Raw genomic sequence first — 24,378 nt, 5'->3', positions numbered from 1 at the left:
GCAGTGGATCTGTGCCTCTCAATGGCCGGATAGGCCACCCCGAGTCCCGCCCCCCAGCCTCCCGCCACCCAATCGTGGGCGTAGCGGAGTGATGGTAATTTATATGTTACTCTATTATTAGATAGGATGTTTAGTAGAACCCTACAGTATTATAGGTAGAGAGGCCTTAACTGTTGGTTATTTTTTATATTTGATAGTTAAGAAAATTAGGGTCCAGAAACAGTAGTTGAAGCTCAAGTGCACACAATAAAATATTACAGAATGACTTCTATAGGCTAATATTGATTTACAGAACTTTTGATCCTCCTTGGCCCACCCACCCAATGAATCAAGCACATCTTAATATTAGGATAACTTAAAAATTTTTTTAAACCTAAATAGAAATTGCACTAATTGTTCAGTACCCTTCTGCTGTTCCCCACCCTATGCACCCCTGCTCTGGAGGACTTTTTTTAAAGGCATAGGCATACTTTCCCTTGGGATGGGTTTAGTTTTGTGCGACAGTGATGGTAATGACTTTCAGTTCAGATGTACTGTTTTTCTGTATTGTTGTTTTTGAGGTTTTGGTTTTTTTTGCTTGTTTTTATTTTAGAAGAGCCAAAAGAATAGTCTTAAAGTAATATCCTATGGGGACCATGGCTGAGATAGTCTATAATGTCTCCCTTCCTTCCCTGTCCATCAAAGCAGAACCAACTTACTGTCTCCTCACTACACTGTTTGTTCAAATGGGAGAAAGGATAAGAAGAATTTATCAGTTTATTTCTTATTAAGATTCAAAGAGGAAAGGAGATATAAGTATTTATTGGTTCCAGTATTTTATGTTACAAAGAGAAAGAAATTTAAGAAATCATGTCTTTCTGGCTGGGTCCCCTGATGGATGAAAAAATATCAGTTTTAAATAACATAGGTTTAAACGGGAATACTAAGATTATGCTTTCTTATGTAAAATGTCATTGTTGATAACTTTGTTTTACTTTTTTATAGTCAAAATTGAGGCTTAAAATTTACTTTTAATTGTGGTTAATACTGTATAATTTTAGGGAAAGTTTGTTTGCAAGAAAGAGAAATCCACGCAAATAAGCTCAAATTAAAAATATGCAAGAGATATTTTGTTTTCCCAATTATACAAAGTATGTACAAGCCTCAGGAATAAATGGAAAGCATTGAGTTTCTATGATCTCTGTCTCATCCCCTCTCTCTAAGATTGTGTTGTTCTCTCTATTCCACTTGAAGACCAATTTCTTCTGTAAAACTTTTGTGTCTGTTTCCTCCTACATTTATCTGGCCTATAGAAAACAACTTTGGTCCCATTACCTTTTAGCACTGATGCCCAGTACCACCTGACTTCATTTTCTGAGGCTCGTAAAGGGTGAAACATTTGGAGAGAAAATTGATTAGCTTATATTGGGCCTTATTCTATCCATACCACTTGATTGAACCAGCTACAAATGGGATCATCCTATACAATAAAAGGCTAATATGCAAATCGACCTAACAGTCAAAAAACCAACCGGTCGCTATGACGTGCACTGACCACCAGGGGGCTGACGTTCAATGCAGGAGCTGCCCCCTGGTGGTCAGTGCACTCCCACAGGGGGAGTGCCTCTCAGCCAGAAGCCAGGCTCATGGCTGATGAGCACAGAGGTGGTGGCGGGAGCCTCTCCCACCTCCGCAGCAGTGCTAAGGACCCCTGGGGATGTCCGCCTGGGGAACGGGCCTAAGCCAGCAGGCGGACATCCCCCAAGGGGTCCCAGTCTGCAAGAGGGCCAGGCCAGGCTGAGGGACCCCTCCAAGTGCACGAATGTTGTGCACTGGGCCTCTAGTTCAATATAAACATGACTACATAGGCATATTTATTGAGCAGAGTCTGTGGCTAGCATTTCCAAAGAGGGAAAGTGGGTTGTAAGTGTTCTACACATTTTTCCTGAAGAATATTAACCTATCAGATTGAGTTGTCTGTTGAAGAGCTGTTATCTTGGAGAAATTTTTTTTGGGAGTTGAATATCTACAAACCTACTAGTCTAGAAAAGTTATACATATCAGAAGCTAGTTGACAAAAAGTATTCTTAATGTATAAAACCATCAGCCAACAAATATTTCTGAATACCTACTCTGCCAAACTTGGTGCTGGGTTCTGGTACACATACGTATTGGCACCTTAAACATGCACACTTGCTCTCTGTCTCTCTCTCCCTCTCCTTCTCTATCTCTGACCTATTTAAAGAGGGTGAATGACTGTGGTAGACACATGTAAGATTCAGGCAAAAAAATAAGCAAAGATTGACAGGTGTTTATTTCTCAAATAAGACAGAGATGGTTGGTGAGTTATCACAATTTTAATCTGTAAACCTCTGGTCTTCTCCCCTCCCTCCATAGTTCTTCCTTCTTCCCTTCCCTTCCCTTCCCTTCCCTTCCCTTCCCTTCCCTTCCCTTCCCTTCCCTTCCCTTCCCTTCCCTTCCCTTCCCTTCCCTTCCCTTCCCTTCCCTTCCCTTCCCTTCCCTTCCCTTCCCTTCCTTTCCCTTTCTTTCCCTTCCCTTCCCTTTTTTCCCTTTCTAGCTTTTAACATAATAAAACCCTTTCTTGTAAACTATGCTTCTATAATTTGTCATTGAGTTAAGTGGCTATTTTTTAAACTATAAACTTCATCACATGAGAAATATAATTAAAACACTTTTTTATTTTTTTATTTTGATTTTCCTCTTCTAGATTGCAGAAAAAACAGAACTCAAAATAGCAGAGTCTCGAGAAGGATATAGACCTATTGCTAAACATTCATCAGTATTATTCTTTAGCATTGCAGACCTGGCTAACATTGATCCTATGTACCAGTACTCTCTTACCTGGTTTGTGAACCTTTATATCAACTCTATTCATGACAGGTAAACTTTCTCTAGCTTCATTCATACTCTTTGGTTGGATTTTCACCATCCTTTCCATTTCTTTTTTATTACTTGTGTAATATGTAATATTCATGTGGAACATTTAAAAATATGGAAAAGTGAATGAAAGGAAGAAAGAAAGAGAAAGCTTTTCTATTTTTAGTTTTGTTTCACATTTACACAAGATTTAGACATAGAAGGATTAGCTTTAGTCCTGTTTTTCTCTTCTCTTAAATATATGACCTGGCTATAATTTTTTGTCTCATACAGTTCCATCCCCAGCGTAGATCCTCACACTAATAAAGATTCAGTAGGGCCTGGCCTGCGTGGCTCAGCAGTTGAGCATGGACCTATGAACCAGGAGATCATAGTTCAATTCGGTTCAATTCCCAGTCAGGGCACATGCTCGGGTTGTGGACTCCATCCCCTGTGGTGGAGGGTGTGCAGGAGGCAACCAATCAATGATTCTCTCCCAACATTGATGTTTCTCTCTCTTCTTTCCTCTCTGAAATAAATTAAAAATATTTTTATTTTTAAAGATTCAGTAGGTGTGTGTTTCAATTAACTGATTGTTTCCAGTCATTTTAGAGTACAATATGAAATTTAGAATTTTAGGGGTAAGGGGGAGAGATCAACCAAAGGACTTGTATGCATGCATATAAGCCTAACCAATGGACACAGACAACACAGGGGTTGAGGGCAAGAGGGAGGGAGGGTAATGGGGCAATAAAGACACATATGTAACACCATAATCAATAAAGAAATTTTAAAAAAAGAAATTTAGAATTTTGAAAATAGAGAGATGGTTAAACCATATTTCATTTTCTCAGAGAATTTATACCCTGCTTTTTACATAAAGATTTACAAATTGTACACACACAAAAATTGTACAGGAAGGCCCCCCCTATACCCTTCACCTTGTTTCTCCAATTGTAACATCTTGCATAACTATAGTACAACTGGAGGCCCAATGCACAAAATTCGTGCAAGAGTAGGCCTTCCTTCCCCTGGCTGCTGGCACTGGCTTCCCTCTGGCACCCGGGACCCAGGCTTCCCTCGCAGCCCGGCTTCACCCAGAAGGTCATCCAGTCTAATTAGCATATTATGCTTTTATTATTATAGATATCACAACCAGGAAATTTATTAATACAATCCAGAGAGCTTATTCAGATTTCATCAGTTTTATATGCGTGTGTATGTGTGTGTGTGTGTATGTATGTGTGTGTCGTATATTTTTAACAGTAAAATAAAAGCAACTTGCATGTTAATTCATATTTTACTTACTGTTATCTTAGTTTTGTTTGACTAAATAGATTTTTCTTTTTTAAAACCTTTTAGTAACAGATCAAAAATCTTGGAAAAGCGCCTCCGATATTTAAATGACCACTTCACATACAACTTATATTGTAATATATGCCGATCACTATTTGAGAAGGACAAGCTGTTGTTTTCCTTTTTATTATGTGCGAATCTCCTTCTGTAAGTTACTTGCTTTTTCTTTATTTGTTTTAAAAGCCTGCTTGGAATACCTAATACCTAAAGATGACTGCTCTGCTTAATTCATGATTTTATCTGTATATTTCTCTACAATAGTATTAGTGTTTTTATGTTTTTTTTTGTTTTTTAAATTTTAGATCACACAGGAAAGTTTATAAAATACTCATGTATAGTTCAATAATTTTTTAAAAAATCTTTATTGTTGAGACAGGTGTCTCCCTTTTTTTCTCCCAACTCTTCCCCCTCAACCCAATTCCCGCCACGGGCCAAGCCTTCACCACTAATCTGCTTTCTGTCTCCATAGTTTTTCCTATTCTAGAAATTTTATCAATGAGACATTATATGGCCCAGAAGGTGGTCTCTTTTTGAATGTTTATGTACTCTTGCAAAGCATGTGTATTTTACTGTTCTGAGGTGGAATTTTTATAAAAGGCAAGTAAGTCAAGCTGGTCCATACATCTTCTATATCCTTATTGATTTTCTGTCTACCTGTTTAAGCAGTTATTGAGAAAGGTTTGGAATTTCTACAGAGATTTTTCCTTGTGGTTCTGTCAATATTGCTATGTGTTTTGATCCTGTTATTGGATGTTTAGGACTTTCATATCTGCTTAATTAATTGACTTGGCCTTTTTTTAATCCCTGGTAATACCCTTTGCTCTGAAATATACTTTTTATGATATTAGTATAGTCTCTCCAGTTTTATTTTGAACACTGATAGCATGGTATATATATTTTGCATACTTTTTTAAAAAATATTTTTTATTGAGTTCAGAGAGGAAGGGAGAGGGAGAGATAGAAACATCAAATGATGAGAAAGAATTATTGATTGGCTGCCTCCTACAAGCCCCCTACTGGGGATCAAGCCCACAACCCATGCATATGCCTCACTTAGGAATCAAACTGTGACCTCCTAGTTCATGGGTCCATGCTCAACCACTGAGCCACACTGACTGGGCTATATGTTCCATACTTTTAACCTATTTGTACCTTTATACTTAAACTGTTTTTTCTGTAGACAGCACGTAGTTATGTCTTGCTTGTTTTATCCAATATGATAATTACTAACTTTAGGGAAATTGCTTAGACCATTTTCATTCAATGAGATAATAGAGTTATGTTTAAATCTATCATCTTACAATTTGTTTTCTGTTTTGCTCATCTGTTCTTTGTTCCACATTTCCTCATTTTCTGCTTTCTTTTAATTGCATATTTTTTATTATTTGATTGTATCTTCTTTGTTGGTTTACGAGCTATAGTTTTTGTTTTATTCTTTCAGTGATTTCTTTAGGGTTATAGTATACTTTTTAACTTTTCACTGTCTATCTCAGGTAAAACTATATATATAAAGTCATACATTTTACTTGTACATGTGTTATAAATCTCACAACACATTGTTATTTTGCTTTAAATAATCTATTATCTTTTAAAGATACTTAAATAAAAAGAAAAAAAGCCTTTTATGTTTACTCATATATTTACCATATCTGGAGCTTTGTATTCTTTTATGTATATCCAAATTTCCATTTACCTGAAACTTTAACATTTTTATAGTGTAGGTCTACTAGTAATGAACCCTTTCAAGTTCTGTACATCTGGGGGAAAGGGAATCAGTTAAATTTTTTTAGATTTTGTTTTTTTTTTTTAATTTCTTTATTGATTAAGGTATCACATATTTGTCCTCATCCCCCCATTCCCATCCCACACCCCTCCCCATACATGCCCCTACCCCCCTGTTGTCCTTAACCGCTGGTTAGGCTCATATGCTTGCACACTAGATTTTGTATTTTTTATGGCTAGAAATTTCATTTGTTAGGTCTGCGCCAATAGGAACCAGGCCAGGTGATGTTGTGAGAGTTTAAGAAATCCTATATAATAGAAGCCTAATATGCAAATCAACTGAATGGTGGAATGACCGGTCACTATGATGTGCACTGACCACAAGGGGCAGATGCTCAACACAGGAGCTTCCCCCAGCCCACAGGCCCCAGGCCAGCCAAGGCGGGTGCCAGTGGGGTCTCCCCAATCACCCCACTGGTTGCCCCACAGAGGGAGGTGACTGGCGGCGGCATTGGGGGCACAGCCAGCAAGTGGGAGGTGCCAGGCCAGCCAAGGCGGGTGCCAATGGGGGCCCCCCGGTCACCCCACCGGTCACCCCACAGATCAGCCCTGATCACCAGCCAGGACTAGGGACCCTACCCATGCACAAATTTTGTGCACCGGGCCTCTATGTTATTACATTCTCTCACAGTGGTCTGAGACCTGTATATTGGTGTAAGTGAGTAAGAGTAGGGAGAGTGGGATCTTTATATCTTCTGTGCCATTGAGAGGCGGGAGGTGCAGGAGGCCACCTGTAGGTGGTCCACTGGAAACTGGGTGAGGCAGTTTACTGGAAACTGAAAGCCATTGTCATGGCTTGCTAAACCTGACATGAGACTAATAGGAAAACGCTTGGATGGCAAGAACCACAAGCAGGGCATAATGGAGTGCAGAGGAAAGGTAGAGAATGTGCCTAACAGTATTTGATTATTTTCTATACAGTAAAACCTCAATATAATGGACTAATTTGGGTGAGAGGGTGTCCATTAAAGCCAAAAGTTCATTATATAATAAAGTAGATTTTCTTAATGTGTATGCTAAAAAATTGACAAATTAGTTTACCTGTTTTTACTTATGCAGACACATTTGTGTAATTAAAAGTAAGTATGGATGGCCTGGCATCAGTGGCTCAGTGATTGAGTGTCAGTGGTTGAGTGTCGACCTGTGAACCAGGAGATCAGGGCTCAATTCCAGGTCAGGGCACATGCCTGGGTTGCGGGCTCCATCCCCAGTGGGTGGCTTGCAGGAGGCAACTGATCAATGATTCTCTCCCATTGTTGATGTTTCTGTCTCTCTCTCTCCCTCTCCCTTCCTCTCTGAAATCAATAAAAATATATTTTAAAAACAACACCTATGTGGTTTAGTGCACTTTGGAACATCTGCTGGCAAGTGTTAAAAGTGCTACAGAGCCCTAGCTGGTTTGGCTCAGTGGATAGAGCCTCGGCCTGTGGACTGAAAGGTCCTGGGTTCGATTCCAGTCAAGGGCATGTACCTTGGTTGCAGGCTTCATCCCCAGTGCCAGGGCCATGTGTAGGAGGCAACCAATCAATGTGTCTCTCTCTCTCATTGATCAATATTTCTCTCTCTCCCCCCCCTCCCTCCCACTCTCTCCAAAACTAATAGAAAAATATCATTTGTGAGGATTTAAAAAAAAAAAGGAAAGAAAGAAACTGCTACAGAAAGTCATGCTACACATGTGATCACATGCTGATCATTCCCAGAAGTTTATGAGTGGTGACTCTTGGATTTAAATATATAGACTATATTGTAAATATGTAATAGCCTATATACTACAGAGGTAATATGCAAATTGATCATCACTCCAACACACAAGATGGCCGCCCCCATGTGGTCAAAGATGACCACCCCCATGTGGACACAAGATGGCTGCCACAACATGGCCAGCAGGAGAGGGCAGTTAGGGGTGACTGGTCTGGCAGAGGAGGATAGTTGGGGGTGACCAGGTCTGCAGGGGAGGACAGTTGGCAGGACCCAGACCTGCAGGGGTGGCAGTTGGGGGGACCAGATCTGTAGGGGAGGACAGTTGGGAGGGACCAGGCATGCAGGGGTGGCAGTTGGGGGGGACCAGGCCTGCAGTGGAGGGAGGTTGGTGGGGACCAAGCCTGCAGGGGAAGGCAGTTGGGGGTGATCAGGCCAGCAGGGGAGAACAGTTAGGGGTGACCAGGCCTGCAGGGGAGGGCAGTTAGAGGCAATCAGGCCAGCAGAGGAGCAGTTAGGTGTCAATCAGGCTGACGGGAGTGGTTTGGGGGTGATCAGGCTGGCAGGCAGAAGCAGTTAGGGGCAATCAGGGGGGCAGGCAAGTGAGCGGTTGGGAGCCAGCAGTTCTGGATAGTGAGAGGGATGTCCGACTGCCCATTTAGGCAAGTGGGATCAGGCCTAAATGGGCAGTCGGACATCCCTCAAGGGGTCCCACATTGGAGAGGGTGCAGGCTGGGCTGAGGGACACACACACACACACACACACACACACACACACACACCGTGCACGAATTTCGTGCACCGGGCCTCTAGTTTATTTATGTTGATGAGAGTACTACAATGATTTTTCCAATATATGGCCTATTCACTAAAATTTGTTAAGAATAACAGTGAATTAATAACAAAAAATAACCTGGTGATTTTAAGCAAATTTTGGTTAAAAGCCTTTTAAATTAACTGGGTATTAATTTTCACATATGACATACAAACTGGAAATTTTGTTCGTTAAGTTCCAAATCCATTAAATTGAGGTTTGCAGGTTTACTGTATTGCTCTCTTCATTATCTTTATGTTTCATTTTAACTCCTTCAGTATATTTATAATAGCTCTTTTAACATTTTTGTCTGCTTGTTGTATCATCACTATCTCTTCTGTGTGCATATTGACTCATTTTTCTCCTGCTTATGGATGTTGTGAATTTTACATTGATCAATGCTGAGTTTTTTGTATTCCTTTAAAGAGCATTAGACTTTACTTTTTCAGGTAATTAAATTACTACTGGAGTAGTTTTATCTTTCAAGGCTTGTTTTTAGCTTTCTTAAGGCAGTTTAATTCTAATGCTATGTTAGCTTCACTACTAAGGTGTGATCCCTCTGATGTTGCACTGAATTCCTCTGGTGTGAATAAAGATTCAACTCTAGTTGGCAAAAACTCATTTCTAGTTCTGTGTGAGCTCTGGTAGCTATTCAGTCCACAGCTCCCCAGAAATCCGTTGCCAGGCCTCCTGGAGTTTTACCTAACTCACACACAGCTTAGAATTTAGTAAATATAGGCAGGTTTCCAGAGTTCCTTTTCCATGTATCTGCCTCCTCTCTGGTATTTTGCCCACATATTCCAGTCACCTCAGCCTTTCTTAACCCTGATGGAGATCTCTTCAACTCAGCAATATTGCCAAGCTCAGAGCTTCATCTGCTCTCTGCATTGTGCTCTGGAATATGCATCCAGGAAGATGCTGAGGCAATCCTAAGAATCACCTTATCCGTCTCCCTTTTTTAAGGGATCTCAGTCCTGTACTGCCTATTGTATAATTTCCAAAAACAGTTGTTTCATTCTTTTTTTTTTTTTTTTTTTTTTTTTTTTTTAGTTTTCTAGTTGTTTACAGCAGTCAGGGAAGTCATTTCTGTTTGTTTTATCCAAGTTATAGAAGCAGAAATTTATTCAATTTTAAAATCAACAATTTACAACAGTTCTTGTTTTGGGAATACAGGGCAAAGAAAGAGATTGACTACCAGGAACTTATGTTTCTTTTAACTGGGGGAGTGAGTCTTAAGAGTGCTGAGAAAAATCCTGATCCAACCTGGTTACAGGATAAAAGCTGGGAGGAAATTTGTCGTGCTAGTGAATTTCCTGCCTTCCAAGGACTCAGGTAATTGTTTAAACTTGATGATTTAGCATTAAATAATGATGGATAAATTTGTAATCTAGTGATTTTTAAATGGTTCTATAGCTGTCTTGATTCATCTCCTGGCTCAGCAATGTCTCTTTAAATTTTTCCCAATGAAAGAATAACTATTAAGCTTTTTTTCCTTTAGATCGCATTTTTGTGAATATATAGATGAATGGCAGAAAATATATGACAGTAAAGAGCCACACAGTGCTGTTTTACCAGAACCAATGAATCTGAGGCTAAATGAACTACAGAAAATAATAATTCTTCGGTGCTTAAGACCTGATAAGGTAAAAGACAAATATGTCTCATTTGGAACCAGATAATTTGGTATTTTTAAGTACTAGGTTTAATGTTATTGTTATTTGGTTCTTTAACCCTTATTTCAGATGCTCAAAAGGGTTCATGGAGCTCCTTTAAACCATAGATCTACATACAGTCTTCTTCAACTTGGTAAAGTTTTGGCAATTATTTTTTCAAATATTTTTAGCCACCCACCCATTATTCCAATTAAATATACAGTAGACTGCTTGATATTATACCACAGATGACTGATACTCTGTTAATTATTTTTAAATCTTTTGTATCACTGTACTTCGGTTTGGATAGTTTATATTGCTATCTTTTTAAAAATATATTTTTATTGATTTCAGAGAGGAAGGGAGAGGAGAGAAAGATCAATGAGGAGTGACAATCATCTATCAGCTGCCTCCTACACACACCCCTCCACCCCCTCTGGGGATTGAGCCCAAAACCTAAGCATGTGCCCTGACTGGGAATTGAACTATGACCTCCTGGTTCATAGGTTTATGATCAATCACTGAGCCATACCCAGCTGGGCTCTATTGCTATCTTTTAAGTTTGCTGATTTCTTCTTTTGTAACGTCTAATCTGTTGTTAATCCCATCCAATTAATTTTTTGATTCAGCTACTATATGTTTCATCTCTAGAAAGTTCTCTAGTATATATATATACTAGAAAGTTCTCACATATATATATATATATATATATATATATATAGAGAGAGAGAGAGAGAGAGAGAGAGAGAGAGAGAGAGAGAGGCCTGATGCACAAAATTTGTACAAGGGGCTTGGCCCTCGCAGCCCCGTCGGCCCTCAGAGCCTCTGCTGCCTCTGCCAGCCCTCGCAGCCCCTCGCAACCCCTTGCAGCCCCTCGCCACCCCTCGCAGCTCCGGCTTCGTCCAGAAGGTTGCTTTGAATTGTTATCTTCCTTTAAAGATTGTTGAATTTTGTTCTGCTAGTTCAGAGGTTAGCAAACAAAACCTGTGGGCCAAATCCAGCCCATGACCTAATTTTGTCTAGCCCATGAGGTAAGAATGGTTTTTATATGTTAAAGGGTTGTTTCTAAAAAGAAGACGACAAAGAAAATACAAAAGATTTTTAAATAGAAAGAGAAAAAGAATGCATAGAAGAAATTGTATGTGGCCCACAAATCCTAAAATATTAACTATCTAGCACTCTGTAGAAAAGAGTTTGCCAACCCCTTTGGCTACATAGTTCAATTACTTGAATTCAGATTTTTCCTTTCAAATATTGTTTTAAGATTTGTTAGGGCAGGTGTAGAGAATAGCCTTTACTCAATAGATAATTTAGCTCCAACTACTAAAGTGTAGCCCTTTTGGGGCCTTTACTGGAAGCAAGGTCTGTGTTCTCAGCATCTCCCCTTCCTTAAAATGTATACTGAAAACCTACTGTGCTAGGTAAAAACTGTACATGGTATTAATGGTAAAAGAATTAAAAAGATTTCATCATTGCTCATGGGAAATTATTAAAGGCAGAAATAAAAACCTGCTAAATCATTGTGAACTCCTTTTTGAAAAACCTTTAGTGGCTTTTCAGTACCTATAGAATAATGACAAAGGTACACCTTGATAGTCTTCTTACCTCAACTAAATCAGACCTCTCTTCTGACAGTCCATTCTTATCTTCTTGATGAATAGCATTTTATTGTTAATTTATTTTAGTATATTTTATAAGTAAGTAACATATTCGTGTGGTTCAAAACTGAAACACTATTTTGAATTAGATGAATATATGAATACAGTGAAAAGGGTACCTCCACTCTTCATCTCTGACTTATTCAACATCCTTCCCCTTAGGCAATTAATGTCATCTGCTCCTTGTTATCCTTTTATGCACATATAAATATGCATACATGTAACTTTTCCATTTATTTTTATTTATTTATTTATGAGGACATGCCTAAAGAGAGGAAGGGAGAAAGAAAGAGAAACATCAATGTGAGAGAGAAACATCTATCAGTTGCTTTCCATATACATCCCAACCTGGCATAGAACCCACAGCCCAGGTATGTGCCCTGACTGGGAATTGAACTGGCAACCTTTCGGTGCACAGGACGATGCTCAACCAACTGAGCCATTCTAGCTGGGCTCCACTTATTTTTAATACAAATGGTAGCATTCACTGTTTTACATATTTTTATTTTCCGAATCAGTTCATTAAAAACTTTCTCATTCTTCTTTACAATGCATGGCATTCCATTATATGAATATACCATAATTTCTTTAACCAGTTCCTATTGTCAATCTTTACAATATTTACATATTACCTACTATATAAATGCTGCAGTGAACAACCTTATTCAAAAGTTATTTGTGCCCAGACAGTGTGGCTCAGTGGTTGAGCATTGACCTTTGAGCCAGGAGGTCAGGGTTCGATTCCTGGTCAGGGCACATGCTGGGTTACAGGCTTGTTCCCCAATAGGGGACGTGCAGGAGGCAGTCGATCAATGATTCTCTCTCATCATTGATGTTTCTATCTCTCTCTCCCTTTCCCTTCCTCCCTGAAATCAATTATATATATATTTAAGTTATTTCTCACATTTGTAACTCCCTCTCAGAATAAAGTCATGGGAATAAAATTGCTGGGTAAGTGGATTTGCCCACTTGTAATTTTGTAGATATTGCCAAATAGCCCTCCATGAATGTTAAACCAGATTACTCTTCCACAGCAGTGGATGAAAATGTCCATTTATCTATACTTTTGCCCACACAATATGTTTCCAAATTTTTGACAAGCTATGGAGAGGGACTGAGGAATTTGGAGGCTGATCAAGGAAAAAGATATGACCATGAGGTGGCAGTAGCCCACATGAACTTCATTGGATGATGCTTTGACAGGTTTGCATGTTAGGGAGGGAGAGGTCTCTCACAGCAGGAGTCTGTCAAAAGGCTGGAGTAGTGGGTTGGGTTGGGAAGATGTCACTACTCTAAGGGGAGAGAGGGGGAGTCAAGGAAACTCCCAAGGGAGAGGGGCTCATGTGATATCTAGGTGATGTTGCCTAGCAGCACTGATGGGTGGGAGTCTCAGTATCAGAACTCTAAAAGCAGTTGGAGTCTTAATGTCCTGGAGCTTATTTATCTACCAGAGGTCTGGTGCACAGATTCATGCACCTGTGGGGTCCCTCAGCCTTGCCTGCACCCTCTCACAATCCTGGACCCTTCGGGGGATGTCAGATGCCAGATTCGGACTGATCCCTTTAGGCAACCGGCAGTCCAACATCCCCTCAAAGCAGCAGGTTGGCTGAGGAGGAGCTGCTCCTCCCATTCCCCCTGCGCCTGCTGCCGCTAAGTAGTGCTGCCACAGAGGCAGGAGAGGCTCCTGCCACCACAGCTGCGCTCACCAGCCATGAGCCTGGCTTCTGGCTGAGCGGTGCTCCTGCTGTGGGAGCACACTGATCACAGGGGTCAGCTCCTGCTTTGAGCGTCTGCACCCTGGTTGTCAGTGCATGTCATAGTGACCGGTCGACCAGTCATAATCGTCGCTTAGGTTTGTGTGTGTGTGTATGTATATATACACACATATACACACACACACACACACACACACACATACACACACACACTAGAGGCCTGGTGCATGAAATTCGTGCACTGGGTGGGGGTGTCCCTCAGCCCAGCCTGCACCCTCTCCATCTGGGACCCCTTGGGGGATGTCCTGTGGGATCAGGCTTAAACCGGCAGTCGGACATTCCTCTCACAATCTGGGACTGCTGGCTCCTAACCGCTTGCCTGCCTGCCTGAGTGCCCCTAACTGCTTCTGCCTGCCAGTCTGATCACCCCCTAACCACTCCCCTGCTGGCCTGGTCATCCCTAACTGCCCTCCCCTGCAGGCATGGTCCCCCCAACTGCCGTCCCCTACAGATAACCCCCCAACTGACTTCCCCCACTGGCCTGTTTGCCCCAAACTGCCCTCCCTTGCTGGCCATCTTGTGATGATATGAGGGTGGCCATCTTGTGACCACATGGGCGTGGCCATCTTGTGATCACATGGGGGTGGCTATCTTGTGTTAGGGTGTGATGGTCAATTTACATATTACCTCTTTATTATATAGGATAGATGATTAGTAGATGTTCAGTGCAAAGCCCAATATGTAGGTAGGCTCTAAATGGCTAAAAATACGATTATTTGGGCTATGTTTAAAACAACTGAATACATAAAAATTTGAGTTTGGTGCTAGTGAGCTTTTTAGCTAACAGGTTTCAGCTTGCCCTGAAGAAACAAACACTCTAGGCATGAATACACAGAGGCTATTTTTGTCCCATTGATATAACAATCTGATCAATGGAAATGGTATCTAAGTATAGTTAAAATTTGTATTTTATGAGTATAGGGTATAGACTAAGCTGCTGTAGCAGAGACCAAAAATATAGCAGCTTAAATAAAATAGAAATTAATTTCTCTCTCTCCAAACAGCCCAGAGCAAATGCTTGAGGGCTGGCAGGCCAGCTCTGGTCTTGAGATCATCCAGAGATTCAAGCTCCTTCTCTCATTCTAGAGAAGCCCCATACAGTGTGGTCCTTATCACAAGATGAAGCTGGCTCATGAACACCACATCTGTTGAAGAGGGAGCTTCCATATGAAAATATGATCTGGAAGCTCCACTCATAATTTCTACTTGTATTTGTCTGGCCAAAAATTAATACATGACCACATCTAGCTGGAACAAAAAGGTTGGGAAAACTTGAGGTTCTATTGTCAAAAGGAGACAAAGAAGGAGCACAATTTGTGGTCTCTTATACTGAATGAGGTTGAACATCTCTTCATGTATTTAAAATCAATTTCTATTTCATTTTCTGTGAACTGTTCATGTTCTTTGCCCATTTTTCTTTTGGATTGTTAGTCTTGTTCCATCAATTTATAGACACTTTTTATGCATTAGGTATATTATGCATTGTCTGTGATATGCTGTGTGCTTTTCTTGGCCATTAAACTCATATTTTACTCTTTGTTGGTTTTCGATAATAAAGTTGTTATGTGAAATAAAATTATTCTAAAGATCATATCTTTTCTTTCTTTAACAGATAACTCCAGCTATAACAAATTATGTAACTGACAAACTAGGGAAAAAGTTTGTAGAGCCTCCACCATTTGATTTGACAAAGAGTTACTTGGATTCAAATTGCACTATTCCCTTAATTTTTGTGCTATCTCCTGGAGCAGATCCCATGGCCAGTAAGTGTATATGCTGTCAACTTTAAAGAAATTATAAATAAATCATCATACTTAATGTCCACTTTTATATGACTGTAAGTCAGTTAGTAAATCCGGTACTTGTAAGGAAAGGTAACTAGAAGTTTCCAATTAAATACCTATAACTGAAATATAAGCCATATTTTATAATGTTAGAGTAAGCAATGAAACCATTTTTTTGGTGCCCACTTAGGCCTGCTGAAATTTGCAAATGATAAAGCTATGTCTGGAAATAAATTTCAAGCTATTTCACTGGGACAGGGACAAGGACCAATTGCAACAAAAATGATTAAAGCAGCAATTGAAGAAGGAACTTGGGTTTGCCTACAGAATTGTCACCTTGCTGTCTCCTGGATGCCCATGTTGGAAAAAATATGTGAAGATTTTTCTCCTGATGTCTGTAACTCATCCTTTAGGCTTTGGCTCACAAGTTATCCATCACCAAAAGTATGTTTATTTCCTATGGAGTTCAGTACACTTATTTAATTATCTGTTACATGTGTATCTTAATCACGCTTTAAATGCTTAATTTTAAGAGGTTTAAAAACACATTTCTGGAGTCTCTTTTATTCCCATTTTTAATTCACTGGTGCATGCATTTTTAGGACTGAAGCTAGTTATCTTGAGTAATGCTCTCTGTTTTATTTTGTCTTAGTTCCCAGTAACAATTCTACAGAACGGAGTGAAAATGACTAATGAACCTCCTACGGGTCTTCGACTAAATCTCCTCCAATCATATCTCACTGATCCAGTTTCTGATAATCATTTTTATCATGGATGCCATGGAAAGGAGTTGGTAATATTCAGCTTCTGGAACTTTTAAAATATGTTTTATAGTGATAAAATATAGAAATAGAAATATTTTATTTAAGAATATTAAACATTAGGCATTTTCTAAGACAGAAATTTTACCTATCATGTTCATTTTTCCCCAATAGTTTGTTTGTGTTCTGTTTTCCAAGTAGTAGACAGTCAGATAAATATTGTTGAATAAATGAATATATCTTAGTTTGTAAACCAAAGCCCAATAGTGTATTTAATTAAGACCCAAGAATAGCTTGTTACGATCATTTATCATCAGATCATTTATTCATTCAACAAATACCGTATTTTCCGGTGTATAAGACAACTTTTTAACCCAGGAAAATCTTCTCAAAAGTTGGGGGTCTTATACGCCAGAAAATACGGTACTCACTCTCAGCTCCAGCACTGGGACAGCAGCTTGCAGGGGATACAGGTACCGTATTTTCTGGCATATAAGACCCCCGACTTTTGAGAAGATTTTCCTGGGTTAAAAAGTCGTCTTATACGCCAGAAAATACAGTATGTGTGTTAGGTACTGTCCTAGGTACTAGATATAAAACAATGAGAATAAAATAGACAACCCCAAAAAAATCTGCCTTCATGGAACTTAAATTTAGCAATACTGTTTTGATGTATTAATAATGCTTTTCAATGTATCCATGTAGAACAGTTTTGCAAATGGTATCGGGTACTCGAGGAGTCCCAATAAATAGTACTCTTTTTCCATGCCCAAATTCTTACCAATTAAGAAACAGGGAAAAGTATAAGTGCATGGGAACCAAATTATAACCTTAATTATTGATGTAGACCAAGTTGGAAGATGTAGTTTGTCTATGAACAAATGGGCTTCATATTACTGAACCCAGAATTAGCAGACTTATCTACCCAGAGGAACAGAAAAATTCCTTCCTGCAGAAAGTTCGCTTCTAAGAAAGAAAAGGGAGAAGCTGAGCAAAGCATATCTGGTTAACTTTTTCAAAATTTACTGATCAGATAGGTCACTCCCCTCTCCTGAATAAGTACAAGGAAGGAGAAAATTCAGGCGTGTTACATTAATTGAACTTTCTCCACATGGCAGAAGACATCAGTACAAGGGGGAAATCCCCTGCCCTCACCTCCAATACATGTATGCTATATATCAGATTTGCTTATTGGAGTGAGAAAAATAAGGATATTGAAGGTAAAGGGTTGAATTTGGATGCAAACTAGTTTGTTTCTGCTTATTGGTACTTTCTGTGTGCCCTAGTTCTGAATGATGATTTTGTTTGTAACTCTGGAAGGAAAAGAGAATACTTGGTAGTTTTAGCTATGAAAAGAATGGAGAAGGTGTGGTGTCTGATTCCCACTCAGGGTCTGAGCTTTTGCAATTAGAGGAGAGAGCCAGAAGCAGAGAAGGGAAATTTTTAAAGATTCCAAACACAAGTAGAACTGCTTTGAAGCTTAGATGACCCAAATAAAGAATGGTACTGAGTTGGAAAAGCAGCACTCTCCTATATTACATCATTGGGCACCCCAAGTTTTGAGATTAGTACAACATCCAAAGATAGCACCCTAGCCTTGTATCATCATTTTTATTCACCAAGCAACTGTTCTGGTAGTGAAAACAAATGGGAGCTAGGGTAAGAGAAGAAAAAGATTGTGGTTGCCCTGTGACCATTGGTTTTCAATGTGTATCACATTCATCTGGCAGGGCCCCACTGCCAGATTTTCTGACTCAGTTGGTTTGGGGTAGAGCTTAAAAAATGCATCTCTATGTAATGCTGATATTGATGGTCCTGGAAGCACACTTTGAGAACCGTTGCCCTAGGGCAGTGATGGCGAACCTATGACACGCGTGGCAGCACTGACACGCGTAGCCATTTCTGATGATGCACGGCTGCTGAGGCGGCCGCATGCCGAGGATGAAACATTTGCTGCTCCTGAGGATGAAACATTTGCGAAATAATGTTTTTTCCTCAAAGTGACACACTACCCGAGTTATGCTCAGTTTTTTGGCGAAGTTTGACACATCAAGCTCAAAAGGTTGCCCATCACTGCCCTAGGGTTTCTGTAGCTGACTGGTTTTTTTTTTTATAGGCACATATGAAACTCCTTTGGAGGCTCCCAGAAATAACTGGGATGCCATTTGATAAGACTAATTTATGACCATTGGGCTAGCAATAATTTGAACTATCATCATTTGGCTATTAAAAGTAAATATGATCTTTACAATCACAGTTAAATTGACATCTTGGGCATTTAAATTATCTAGTAATGATAACATATTAGTTATTTGTCAGTTTATATATCTGTCTCCTATATTCAGCTGTGTGCCCCTTAAGGTTAAGGATACATTTCTGTATTTCAATCCATTTATCAATTCATCCATCCAATAAATATTTCTTGAATACTTTAGGTGTAAGGCACTCTTCTAGGAACTGGTAATCCTATCTAATAAAGAGGGGATATGCTAATTGACCCTCACGCCATCTCAAAGATGGTGGCGCCCACAGCCAATAAGGAGGGAATATGCTAACTGACTGTCATGTCCTCAAAGATGGTGGCGCCCACAGCCAATAAGGAGGAATATGCTAATTTACTGCCATGCCCTCAAAGATGGCTGCGCCCACAGCCACAAGATGGTGGTGCCCAGTCCCCTCAGCCCTGCCAGGGAGGAAGGCGTGCGGCCTGGGGGCGGGCCTGGCCTTGCCGCACCTGCCTACGGAGTTCTCCAGCCCCCTTAACCCTCCAGCTGCCCAGGGCTGACCGAGGCTCAGGTAACCAGGGCTTGCCAAGGCTTGTGCTACTGGCAGTGGCAGCAGCAGAGGTGTGATAGGGGTGTTGCCTTCCCCTGATTGCCGGGTCACCTCCCGTCCCTGAGGGCTCCCAGACTGTGAGAGGGAGCAGGTCGGGCTGAGGGACACCCGCCCCTTCAGTGCATGAATTTTCTTGCACCGGGCCTCTAGTGAACATATAAACATATCAAAATCTCTGTCTTCATGGAGCTTACATCCTAGTCAAGGGAAATATATGCAAGGCAAGCTTAACCATAATCCCCATAGACCTCAGAACTTAATAAAGTTCCAGATGTCAGTGGCCCTCTTGTGGAGATTCTGATTAAGCCCAAAGTGGAACTCAGGAGCTGGTACAAATAAACAAATAATAAAGGAAATTCAGATGTTAACTAGTTTGGAAACCATTGTCATGGTAGTATTATGAATTATGGGAGGACAAAGAAAGGAGGGGAAAAAGGAAACAAATATTTATTGAACACCAGCAGGAATATACAAGCCTCGTAACTCTATAATATATATATTATCATCACAACCTTGTTTTTTAAATGAGGAAACGCAAGCAAATCAAATAAAGTGTCTAAGTCATATAGCTCACAAGTGTTAGAGGTGGGAGTTGGTACCCAGATCACTCTGTCTCTTCCCACTTCTGTGTGATTGAGGATAACTTCTTGGAGGAAGTGACATTTGAAGTAGGCACAGAAAATATGCCTCAAGGCACAGAATTATGAAAAAGCTGTTGAAAGACAAGTAGCTTATTTTGGCTTGACTGATGGGAGATAAGAGTGGGAAAGAATATAGGAATAAGACTGTGAAAATCTTTATATGCATTGCTAAGGAATTTGGATGAGTCAACACAGACCAGCACCACATCATAGAAAACAAGCCAAAGGGCAGATGCCACTGATGCTGGGTTGACGATATCATCCTTAGGTAGATTATGATATTAGCCTGCTGCCGCCTTGGGTTTATTCACAAAATGTACCCTGGAAAATGTAATTTAGAGATCAGTTGGAAAAAAACACATATGGGGTGTAGGGAAATGCTGCCTTCAGAAAAGGATTATATATATATATTTAAGAGTGTTTTTAGAATATTCTTGAAATATGGACTGTGTAGCATACTTGAAATTGTCACCTCAAGAAACCCATTATATGAAAATATGTGGAGAACACACCTAAATTAGTTGATTTCTCTCATTGACAAAAGGTTTTCCCCTATTAAATGTATCACCACAGCATTCATCTAGTATATGTAAAATAAGCTTTGGTTTATATACAACATTTCAAGAATACAGCTATTCAGTTAAGCCAGTGGTCGGCAAACTGCGGCTCGTGAGCCACATGCGGCTCTTTGGCCCCTTGAATTTTTAGCAAAGGCCAGTTTAGGAGTACCCTAATTAAGTTAATAACAATGTACCTACCTATATAGTTTAACTTTAAAAAATTTGGCTCTCAAAAGAAATTTCAATCATTGTACTGTTGATATTTGGCTCTGTTGACTAATGAGTTTGCCGACCACTGAGTTAAGCCATGTTATACTTTCATTTTAATATTACAGAAACAATTTCTACTATCATATCACATGAAAGTAGCTGGATGGATTTTTATGGCATTTGTAGCTAAGTTTGAGATGGCCTAACTTGAAATACGGACTGTGTAGCATACTTGAAATTTACTTGTGGGGATCTCAAAGGGATAGGAGGTCATCCTCCAGAGTTCTATCACAGGCTTAGTGAGAGGCCCATGTGACATGTATGTGAAGTTACCATGGAGAAAGTAAATAAACATATGTTTTCCAAAAATGATCTACAAATGGAAAGTCACAAAATCAGAAACTATGTATTGGTATTTATTCATAACACTAGAGGCCCAGTGCACGAAATTTGTGCATGGTAGGGTCCCTAGAGGCTGGTGGTAGCTGGCCAGGTACTCCCTTCCTTCCACTGGCCGGCACCACCCCCTGGTCGAACTCCCAGAAGAACTCCCAGTATAGGGGACAATTTGCATACTATGCTTTTATTATATAGGATAATAATTACATATTCTCCTGCACTTGTAATCTCAAGCATATGCCAATTAGTCTATAGGATAACAGTTAAGTATTGAAGTTATAAATACCTGTGAACAATACCAAGGTATTATTAGCCAATACTTTGGTAAATGGTAGAATCATTACATTTTAATGAACTTTAATATTATTGCAGTTTGTCTAGCTTTGGAGGTATTAAGTCATAAAATTAATATTTTTTAAGTACAAGTTTTTAGCAATATATGATCACAGGATCTTACAATGAAAAAGATCACTGACTCCCCTTGTTTAACTGAAGGAAATATGATCAGAATATTTTTTCTTGTTGTATAATTTTTATATTAAAGGCATGGGAGAAGTTGCTGTTTGGAGTTTGTTTTTTTCATGCCCTCGTACAAGAGAGAAAGAAATTTGGTCCTCTTGGTTGGAACATTCCATATGGATTTAATGAATCCGACTTACGCATCAGTATTCGACAACTGCAGGTAAAATTAGAAAGGAACTAACACTAATGGAGGATAACTGTGTATCAGGCCCTTTGCTTAGAAAAACTTAATTCTCCCAACATCACTACTGGGTGGGTAGATAGCAATAATAATTACAACTATGGTTTATGAAGCACTATCTCCATCTGGATTTTTCTTCTGCTACAAATAATGGAAAACCCAATTCAAACTGGCTTAAACCATAATGACACTTATATCACATTTAAAAAAGTGCAGAGGAAGGACAGGCTGTGGAAGTTGGTTGATTCAGCAAAAGTGTTGTCATCAAGGACCCTGTCTTTTTTCAGTGCCCTCCTCAGTGTTGGCTTTATACAGGCCCTCACTATCCTCTACTCTTCTCCACTCAGTGAAATCTACAATTTTGCTGTATCAGTCAACAGAAACAGGCTGTCTAATTTAAGTAGAAAGGAATTTATTGAAAGAATATTGGGCAGGTCACAGAACCACCAAGATGGCTGGAGAACCAAGGCATCCAGAGTCATATTCAGAGTCACATCATATCTGGTAGGAGTAGAGCCTCTACTTTTCTTGAATATTAGACACTGCAGCTCACATACCTGCCCCACACACTCTTGTCTGCTTCAGGCCCTTTGATATCATTAAAAAAACCTATTCTTTGCTAGTCTTACTTCTTTGCTTAAAACCCTAGTTCAGTCTAGGATGGATGCGTCTGAGGAGCCAAGCCCAGGTCAGAGGCCTAGGCGTTAGCTGTAAGGGAGGCTAGGACTCACAGTGTGAGACATTCAGAAGGTCGGCAGTCTCCCTCCAAATAAATAAATAAATAAATAAATAAATAAATAAATAAATAAATATCCACTGGAAGTTCCTACTAACTCAGACTTTGAACTAGGCACATTACTTATGTTCTAATTCTCACAGCAACCCTGCAAGGTTGGTACTGTTCCTATATTTAAGAAAACCGAAGCTAGGAAGTGAACTTGCCCAATTAGGCAAACACAGAATATTAATATTTTTCTGTTTTTTTAGCTGTGGTCAGGGCCTTTATGACATGTGGCCTCCAAAAAGTCACCCAAGATAACCCATAGTGATTCTTTCAACCCCACTTCTGTGTGTAGATAGATAGATAGATAGATAGATATTTAATGTCATCTTAAAATAGAAATGAAGTGAAAGACTTTGTTTTTCTTGTTTTATGTTTCATTTGTTTCAGTTATTTATAAATGAATATGACACAATTCCATTTGAAGCTATCTCTTACCTGACTGGGGAGTGTAACTATGGAGGAAGAGTGACAGATGATTGGGACAGACGTCTCCTCTTAACCATGCTGGCTGACTTTTATAATACACACATAATTGAAAACCCTCATTATAAATTTTCTCCCAGTGGAAACTATTTTGCACCTCCCAAAGGCACCTATAATGATTACATTGAATTCATTAAGGTAACTGATATCACTGAAAATAGGGTTAGATTTTAGTGTGATTTTCCTTGAACAATTCCAAGGTAATGTATAGGGTTAGATGAATATTATTATTTCAATCAATTTTCAGTATCTTTTGTTTCTAATAATTATTGAAAATTAGAAAAGTTTGATTTCATTGTTGTTGGTTGATTTTTAATCCTTTTTGGTTTGCACGTGTCTACCTTATGAATTAATGTATCCAGTGATAATGTGATGCTTGCTTAATCTATTCTGGTAGAAACTTCCATTTACTCAACACCCTGAGGTATTTGGATTACATGAAAATGTTGATATCTCCAAAGATCTTCAACAAACAAAAGTCCTCTTTGAGTCCTTGCTTCTCACCCAGGGAGGCTCCAAACAGACAGGATCCTCAGGAAGTACTGACCAGATTCTACTTGAAATTAGCAGAGATATTCTCCAAAAGGTAATTTTTGTTTAAAATATGTTGCTTATAATATAATATAAATCAAAATGGTACTGAAATGGCAATCTGAAAACTCCATTTAAGAGCATTATGACCTTGTGTGAGATATTTTACCTTTCTGAGCATTAGTTTCCAGATCTGTAAAGTGGTGACAAGAAGTATGGGACAGACTGGTGAATCTCAGAGTGACAGAGGGGGTGGGTGGGGAGGGATTAAACTGGGAATTTATATGCATATATGCATAGCCCATGGACACAGACAATAGTGTGGTGAAGGCCAGGAGGAGTGGGTGCAGGGTAGAGAGGGTTAATAGGGGGTGGGGGGAAGATCTTTGTAATACTTTCAACAATAAAGATAAATTAAAAAAAAAATAAAGAAGTCTGGGTTGCATAGCAGCAAAGCCCCATCTGGCTTGCTCCTGCTCCTGACTCACTGCTGTTCACCCTGGCCCAAGAGCAAGTGGGTCTGGAAAGTGCTCTGCAGCCAAGGCTTTTAAAGATGCAAGATGCTGCCCTGACCGGTTTGGCTCAGTGGATAGAGCGACAGCCTGTGGACTCAAGAGTCCCAGGTTTGATTCTGGTCAAGGGCATGTACCTTGGTTGCGGGCACCTCCCCAGTAGGGAGTGTGCAGGAGGCAGCTGATAGATGTTTCTAACTCTCTATCCCTCTCCCTCTCCCTTCCTATCTGTAAAAAAATCAGTAAAATATTTTTTCCAAAAAAAAAAAAAAGATGCAGGATGCCCTAACCATTTTTGGCTCAGTGGATAGAGTGTCAGCCTGCGGACTCAAGGGTCCCAGGCTTGATTCCGGTCATGTACCTTGCTTGTAGGCACATACCCAGTAGGCCTACTGATCAATGTTTTTAACTCTCTATCCCTCTCCCTTCGTCTCTGTAAAAAATCAATAAAATATATTTTTGAAAAATAAAGATTCAGGAAAGACACCCATACAACCAGAGGTGGTGATTCACTTAATTAGAATTACTCTAACCAGACACAACGTAAAATCTTTGGAGAAGGTGCATGCCGACTTGATCAGAGG

General features: G+C 39.7%; 1 protein-coding gene across 1 annotated transcript in view; it reads left to right on the top strand.

Annotated features, from left to right (window-relative positions):
• DNAH12 (dynein axonemal heavy chain 12) overlaps positions 1-24,378 on the top strand; it is a 229,555-nt gene that overhangs the window by 191,284 nt on the left and 13,893 nt on the right. The window contains exons 59-68 of the mRNA XM_054729795.1: positions 2,708-2,880; positions 4,219-4,359; positions 9,680-9,838; positions 10,005-10,149; positions 15,204-15,354; positions 15,566-15,819; positions 16,028-16,168; positions 21,326-21,463; positions 22,656-22,889; positions 23,149-23,337. Coding sequence (XP_054585770.1) covers positions 2,708-2,880; positions 4,219-4,359; positions 9,680-9,838; positions 10,005-10,149; positions 15,204-15,354; positions 15,566-15,819; positions 16,028-16,168; positions 21,326-21,463; positions 22,656-22,889; positions 23,149-23,337 — 1,725 coding nt within the window. The remainder of the gene's footprint in view (positions 1-2,707; positions 2,881-4,218; positions 4,360-9,679; positions 9,839-10,004; positions 10,150-15,203; positions 15,355-15,565; positions 15,820-16,027; positions 16,169-21,325; positions 21,464-22,655; positions 22,890-23,148; positions 23,338-24,378) is intronic.

The sequence above is a fragment of the Eptesicus fuscus genome, chromosome 18 (genome assembly GCF_027574615.1).
Source record: "Eptesicus fuscus isolate TK198812 chromosome 18, DD_ASM_mEF_20220401, whole genome shotgun sequence".
Lineage (NCBI taxonomy): Eukaryota > Metazoa > Chordata > Mammalia > Chiroptera > Vespertilionidae > Eptesicus > Eptesicus fuscus.
This window is presented reverse-complemented; position numbering and strand designations above follow the sequence as displayed.